General features: G+C 46.6%; 1 protein-coding gene across 4 annotated transcripts; it reads right to left on the bottom strand.

Annotated features, from left to right (window-relative positions):
- Window positions 1-1,291: 1,291 nt before the first annotated feature.
- LOC111824796 (zinc finger protein 620-like) lies at window positions 1,292-6,949 on the bottom strand. Of its 4 annotated transcripts, none has more exons than XR_002827875.1 (2): window positions 1,956-1,994; window positions 1,292-1,390 (listed from the first exon to the last, which is right to left on the bottom strand). XR_002827875.1 is itself a non-coding variant. In XM_023749376.1 (2 exons), the coding sequence occupies exons 1-2, from the start codon at window positions 6,812-6,814 to the stop codon at window positions 1,302-1,304; spliced, it is 489 nt and encodes a 162-aa protein (XP_023605144.1). In that variant the 5' UTR covers window positions 6,815-6,949; the 3' UTR covers window positions 1,292-1,301. The 4 variants fall into 4 exon arrangements, 3 of the variants coding, with proteins under 3 accessions (XP_023605144.1, XP_023605145.1, XP_023605143.1); XM_023749376.1 differs by lacking the exon at window positions 1,956-1,994 and adding an exon at window positions 6,415-6,949; XM_023749377.1 differs by lacking the exons at window positions 1,292-1,390; window positions 1,956-1,994 and adding exons at window positions 4,828-5,429; window positions 6,415-6,949.
- Between the last annotated feature and the right edge of the window lie 449 nt (window positions 6,950-7,398).

Genomic DNA, 7,398 nt, shown 5'->3' on the forward strand with positions numbered 1-7,398 from the left:
CCCTTCCACAAACAACTCACCACCACGGAAAATCTTTTAAACAGATAAATCTAACCATGTCACCTCCCCTTTTTAAAATTCTTTAGCGCTTTCCCAGTGAACCCAGAGTAGAAAGTCTTCATAGTGACCTACCAGACATGTGCCTACGTCCCCCATCTCACAATGAACAACTTTCTCTGACTTTCCCGTTTCTAAAGTACACCCAGCTCTCCCTGCCACTTCACACCCCCAGCTCCCGCCCCCCCGCCCCCCCCCACACACACACACACACACTTCAGGGGCTCTGCATTTGCTATCTCTCTCTCTCTCTGGAAAGTTCTCTCTTCAGCAGTTGCCAAGACCGTTTCTATCGCATCCTTGACATGAGATCCTACCTCTAGGAGGCCTCCCCTGGAGAGGTAGCTTCCTTGAGGTGCCTCAAATTTGAGAAGGTATATAAAAATCCCCAGAAGGGCTTTCACAGCAGATTCCCGGCCCCGCTATCCTCCTCCCCAGTTTGACGGCGTCTAGGATGGGGCCCAAGACTCTGCAATTCTAATGAGCTCCCAGGTGATGCCCACACTGCCAGTGGACCACACTCTTGAGAAGCATTGTGCTTTGGCAACATGTAATTATGGTATCTTGTGTATCTGTTTGCAGCCTGTCTATTTGGCTAATGAGAAAAGGGAACTTGTCTGCATTATTCCATACTATGCACCCAGCATTTAGAAAGTGCCTATGGGAAGAACAATGCTGGTCTCTCTGGGATACATCTCCTATTTGTGGGGCAATCTCTTCAATGAAGAATTTCTCTGACCTCAGCAGGTGACTTTTCTTTGTACAACATGATCTGGATTTCCACAGTGGAGGAGAATGTCTAGGCTTGGGTCCCCCTTTTACACTTAAACCTACACATCCAAATTCATCCCTTTCTATACACAAAAGTCTCATTTCCTCCCCCGGGTATTTACTCAAAGAGAAACCCAGAGCCTGGCCACCTTAGGCCTCCTTGGTCCTTTCCTGATCAACTGAGAGCTACTGTGATTTTTTTTTAAAAAAAATAAATTTGTATTGATTTCAGAGAGAAGGGAGAGGGAGCGAGAGGCAGAAACATCAAGGATGAGAGAGAATCACTGATGGGCTGCCTCCTGCTCGTCCACCACCAGCGATCGAGTCCACAACCCGGGCAGGGCCCTCATCGGGAATCCAACCGTGACCTCCTGGAGCCTGACCTCCTGGTTCATAAGGCCCGCGCTCAACCACTGCGCCACACCGGCCGGGCGCTAATGTGCTTTTTTTAACAGACGGAAAGGAAGCTCGGCTCACCTGAGGCCCAGTTGTTTGGCGCATGGCTGGTGTCCCTGGCTTCGGGCACTGTCTTCTGGGTGTGGAAAAGCAAGAACCTTAGAAGCTAAGAGAAGACGAGCGGTGAGTGCGGGAGCTCAGGTCTGCACCCCCCGCAGCAGCACGGGCAGGAGGCTCTCCAGGCCCTGCGGCTGGTCGCCCCCATCTCCTCGGGAAGTGCTCGCCTGGACCTCAGCCAGGCCCGCCCTGCCCGCCCAGTCCCAGGGCTGCTGAGATCCGCCCCTAGAGTCACCTAAAACCCTAAAGCAGCTCTTACAGGGACCATGGCATGGACCCACAAACGGTGCCTGTGGAAAGGCGGGACAGGGTGCTTGGCTGCGGATAAAGAGTAAAACAGAGTTCTAGGGGGTGATGCTGGCCGAGACCCCGAACACAGAAACGTCAGGGAAGCAGGGGACCCCAACACGGACACTCAGCAGCGGGCGCCGGGGGCTGTTGGGGTGGAAAAGAGGGTCGCGCTGCGGTGGGCAGGGGCTGGCCCGGGCTCCGGAGGCCGCGCAGCCCCCTCGGCGGCGTCTGCGAGCCCCGGACCCGGGTCAGGGGGGCGCGAGCCACCAACGGGACCGAGCTCGGGGCGCCAGGGAAAGTGAGGAGGCCGGCACCGGGCGGACCTGGCACGGAGAACTCGCTGGGACGCACACGCCTCCTCGCCGAACACGAAAAGCTGGCGGCTAAACGCCGACGCGGAAGCGAGCGCGCGCGCCCAGCGCCCCTCTAGGCCGCCGGAGGCCGCCCGTCTCGGTGGTCCCGGCGCCCGCCCCCACGTGACTGGGCCGGCCGCGGAAGGGGTGGGGCTGGGAGCGGGTCCCTGCCCGCGCCGCCTGTCGCTGGTGGGGTTCGGGGGGTCCCCTGCCAGCTGCGACCCTTGTTGCAGGCTTGGGACTGGGGTGTCCAGGCTCGGATACAGCCTCGCTGCGCTCAGACCTCGGCCTCTAGGCGCAGTGGGGCCGCGGGTGACGGACTGCCCCACCGGCTGTTGGCCGCCGTTACTCCGTGGGTCACCTGGGCTGTGCAGGTGTGGAGGGAATGGCTCCTGTTTGTCATCTCTTAGGGGCCTAAGCCAAGGATCCTGCTTGGGGTTCCTAAACCATGGTTTCCACCTGCCTTTTTATTTTTAAATTTAACTTTATTGATGAAAGTATTACAATGTCACCCTTTTTTCCCCATTAACCCCCTCCACCCCACACCTCCTCCCAGGCCTTCACCACACTATTGTCTGTGTCCATGGGTTATGCATGTAAGTTCTTTGCTTAATCTCTACCCACTTACCCACCCATCTTCCCTCTGAAAGTTGTCAGTCTGTCCTATGCTTCTATGTCTCTGTTTCCACCTGCCCCCTCCTTCCTAGGACCTAGGCCTGTGGGGGACCTTTGGAACAGATTCATTTAACAACCAAAATGATGGTGACTAAGGTTGCCAGGCATCCTGTGTGTACAGGACATGCCCTATATTAAATGGCTTAGTCCTGTTCTTTCCCAGAACAGCTTCACCAGAGGGACAGAGTGCAGGAAGCACTGACCCAGAGGCAGCTACATGGCAAGGTGAATCAGGAGAGATGGCAAACGTTAGTCTTTGCAGCTGTCAAGGAATCTACTCATGGATCAACAGAAAAACACACTATCCCCAGCCACTAGCCCATGCAATAAGTCAAGAAAAAGAAAATGCATCCAAAATTGGAAAAGACGTAAAAGGCTTTGTCAATGTTACAAAAGCCTATGGAATCTACAAATGTCTCTAGAACTAATAAGTGAGTTGTGCAAAGTTGCAGGCTAAAAGATCAAAATACAAAAATTAATTATATTTCTGTATACCATCAATGAAAATTAGGAATTTACTATTTATTAGAGCATCAAAAATATGAAATATTTAGACATAAATCTGAGAAAACATATAAAAGACCTAAACAGTAAAAGAAATTAAGATCTAAATAAATGAATAAAACACTGCTAAAAGAAATTAAGATCTAAATAAATGAATACATTTACAATGTTCACAAGTCAAAAGACTATCTAAATAGTTACAATGTCAGTTATTCCAAAACTGATCTATAGATTCAATACAAAATCCTAGAATTTGTTTTGTAGAAATAGACAAAATGATTCTAAAAATCACATGGAAATGCAAAGGACCTAGAATGGCCTAAACAACTTTGTCAAAAACCAAAGTAGGATGACTGACACTACATGGCTTTAATTAAGGCAGTATGTTAATGGCATCAAAATAAATAGATCAGTGCAACAAAACAGAATCTAGTGCTGGGCCCACACAGACAGGGACAACTGATTTGTGACAATGGTGCAAAGGCAATTCAGAAGAGAAGGAACCATGCTTTCAAAAAAATGGTGCTACAATAGGTGATCCATTTAAAAAGGGAAGGGGGGAGGAACTTAGGTCCATACCTCACACCTTGTACAAAATTTAATTCAAAATAGATGATAGATCTAAATGTAAAATTTTAAACTATAAAAACAGGAAGGAAAAATAGAAAAAAGCCTTTATAAACTTGGGTAAGGCAAATATTTCTTACATATGACACTGAAAGCACAATCCATAAAAGAACTGAAAAACTGGACCTCATCAATATTGAAATCTGCTCTTCAAAAGCTACTGTTAAGAGAATGAAAAGACAAACCACAAGCAGGGAGAAAATATTTGGAAATCACATCTATGAAAGAGGACTTGTGTCAATAGTATATAAAGACCTCTCACATATCAATAAAAAGAAAACCCAATTAAAACAAAGGCAGAAAATATGAACTTTACCAAAGAAGACATATGGAAGGTAAGTAAGCACATGATAATATGCACAATAGCATTAGTCATTAGGGAAATGCAAATTAAAACCTCAATAAGATAGCGTTATACACCTATCAAAATAGTTAAAATTAAAATGAAATATCAAGTGTAGGCAAAGATGTATTAGGAGTGGAACTCTCATACAATGGTGGGAATGTAAATGCCACAACTCTGTAGAACAATTCTGAAGATTCTTAAAAACCTAAATATACCTATCTATGACCTGGCTATTCCACTCCTGGCATTTACCAGGATAAATAAAAGCATATACATTTACAAACACTTGAACACAAATGTTCACGGAAGTTTTATATGTAACAACCAGAAACTAGAAACAACCCAAATGGCCATCAAGAGGTGGATGGACAAACTGTGATATATCCATAGTGCAATACTACTCAGAAATAAAAAGGAATGAACCACTGATGTATGCAACATGGGTGAACCGCAAAATAATTATTCCACGTGAAAGACACTGGACCAGAGAAAAGTACCTAGTGTGACAACATTCGTATAAAATCCTAGAAAAGGAAAATGAAGGCAAAGTGACAGAAAGCACATCAGTGGTTACCTGTGGGGAGCCAGGAGAGAGAATTACAGGGGCATAAGCAAAATTTGGGGGGTTTGGCCGTTTATTAGCTTGTGGTGATTGTTTCATTGGTGTATACGTAAGTCAAAACATATCAATCACATTCCAATAAATAGCATTTTTGTTTATTATGCTCCAGTCACTGTGCTAAGCACTTCTACATGTATTAATGCAGCTAATCCTCAACACAGAACTATGAGGTAGATTGTCATCCCTATTTTACAGATAAAGAAATTAGCATCGAGTTTCTATAACTTAACCCTCTGCTTCCTGCAGTGGGCCGTCAAGCTGTCTGCAAAAGTGGTAGCTAATTCCTTGAGTGGAAAAAAAAAAACAACTAGATGAAGTTGCTAAGAAATGTTCCCGGCTGTGAGGTCACTTGGAACAGCAATGAGATGGATAAATTTAAGACAGATAGCATCTTGCATCTGATTCAGAGTACACACACCCCAACTTTTGCAAAGGCACAGACAGCAATTGAGTGGTCAAGAGTAACTTCAGAGTAATAAGTAGTGTGGGTGGGCTGCACCCGAGGTAGGTCTCTGAAAGCTTGAACTCTCTTAGAATGTCCTAGATGCAGATGGCTCCAATGGACAAGGCCCCTCTGTTGGTGAGTTTGGGAGACTTCTAATATTCATATTGTAATAGGTGTCCATATATCTTTATCTTTCTGGTTTACCCCTTGTTTAATGTTGCACATCTGAAGAGAGATACATGGGACATGTAAGTTTTAAGATTTAAAGGGTCTGAAATGTCTTTAATTCTGGACGAAATGATTTTCCCTTAGAATTTTGAAGGCATGCACCGTAGTCACCTAACTTTCAAGGTTACTACTGAGAAATGGGATGCCATTTTTTTTTTATCCCTGATCTTTTGTTTTCTCTCTCTAGATACTTTTTAGGATCTCCTCTTCAAACCTGGTATTCTAATCCATTTTGCTGGGCACTTAGTATAGCCTTCCAGTCTAGAAACTTACATTCCTTTCATGTTTGTAAGTTTTGAGGTTTGTTCTTTTGTCTTTTCTAACTGTAAAGAAAGTTCATGTTGGGGAAACAAGGGCTCAGAGAATTTGGGGAAGCCAAGAGTCTGAATTAAACATCTTACTGGGACAGGAGAGAAGTGGGCATTCCAGTTACGCAGAGCTGTAGGAACAGAGGCATACAGTTAAGAATTAGCACAGTACAGTACAGCCCTGGCCAGGTGGCTCAGTTGGTTGGAACATGGTCCCATACACCAAAGGTCGTGGGTTCAATTCCCAGTCAGGGCACATAACTAGGTTGTGGGTTAAATCCCAGTTGGGGCACATATGGAAGGCAACCGATCACTGTTTCTCTCACATCGCTGTTTCTCTTTCTCTCTCACTCTCACTCTCAAATCAATACACATATCCTTGGGTGAGGATTTTTTTTAAAAAAGAATGAGCACAGTCCAGGAAGAACAGTGATGACACTGACAAAAAACATGAAGACGGGGAGACACCAGGAGAGGCAGTGAGCCCAGCTGTGGCTAGTCCTCCTCTTGGACAGATGCCTTCTGCGTGTGGAGTTTCTTATGTAGAAAGAATCTTCCACACCAGCTAAAGGTTTTCCCACACACCTTACACTCGTAAGGTCTCTCACCAGAGTGCACTCGCTCGTGCTGAACCAGGGTGAATTTCTGAACGAATGCCTTCCCACACTCCTTACATTCAAAAGGTTTCTCCCCGGTGTGAATGCGCTGATGCTGAGTCAAGGCTGTGTTGGAGCTCAACTGCTTCCCACACTCTTCACACTCATAGAGTCTCTTCCCCATGTGGAACCTCTGGCGCTGGAGGAAGACGGAGTTGCTACTGAAGGCCTTGCCGCTCTCCTTACACTCATAGGGCTTCTCTCCAGTGTGGATTCTCTGGTGCTGAATCGAGGCTGTGTCTGAACTTACGCCTTTCCCATACTCTTTACATTTAAATCGTTTCTTTCCAGTGTGAACTACCTGATGCCGAGTTAGTAGTGAGTTATATGAGTTGCATCTGCAGTCTTTCCCACATTCTTTGCATTCAAAAGACTTTTCGCCAGTGTGACATCTCTGATGTCGGTGGAAGTCGGCCATTCGACTGAAGTATCTGTCACATTTTCTACATTCATAAGGTGTCTGACCACCAGGAACTGGCTGATTCGCAGTGAGTTGTGTGTTGACGCTAATGTTTTTTGTTAATTTCTCACACTTCTCCCCACTCTCAGTAGCCTGGGCCTCATGATACTGGAATGACCCATCAGTGAAATTTCTCCTCTCTGACTCTGCCTTCGTAACTAGCCAGTGGCTGTGCTGCTGCCCTGGGCTGCTCCCAAGATCAAGGTCCTGGGGAACATTCCCTGGCAGCCCTGCCGGTGTCAGTCTGCGGGACTCTGGTTCTTTGGCAACGTGTTCCTTTGGAGCGGATTTTTCCTTCTCAATTCTGGTCTCACCCCCTGGTATCACAAAAAGAAAACACAGCCGTCAGCCCCCGATGTTGCAAACAGAAGACTTGTGCTGCAGGGAAAACAGGAGCAGGTGGATCTAAATTGCTGAGCGTGTGGATATTTTCCAGTCTGTGCAGAAAAGGGCACCAAAGATCACCACGCAGCAGAGCCCCCCTAGGATGAAGACTCCGGGGGGGAGAGGCAGGTGAGGCCAGGCAGCATTCCCATAAAGAG

This window comes from Myotis lucifugus, unplaced genomic scaffold (assembly GCF_000147115.1).
Source record: "Myotis lucifugus unplaced genomic scaffold, Myoluc2.0 scaffold_7204, whole genome shotgun sequence".
Classification (NCBI taxonomy): Eukaryota; Metazoa; Chordata; class Mammalia; order Chiroptera; family Vespertilionidae; genus Myotis; species Myotis lucifugus.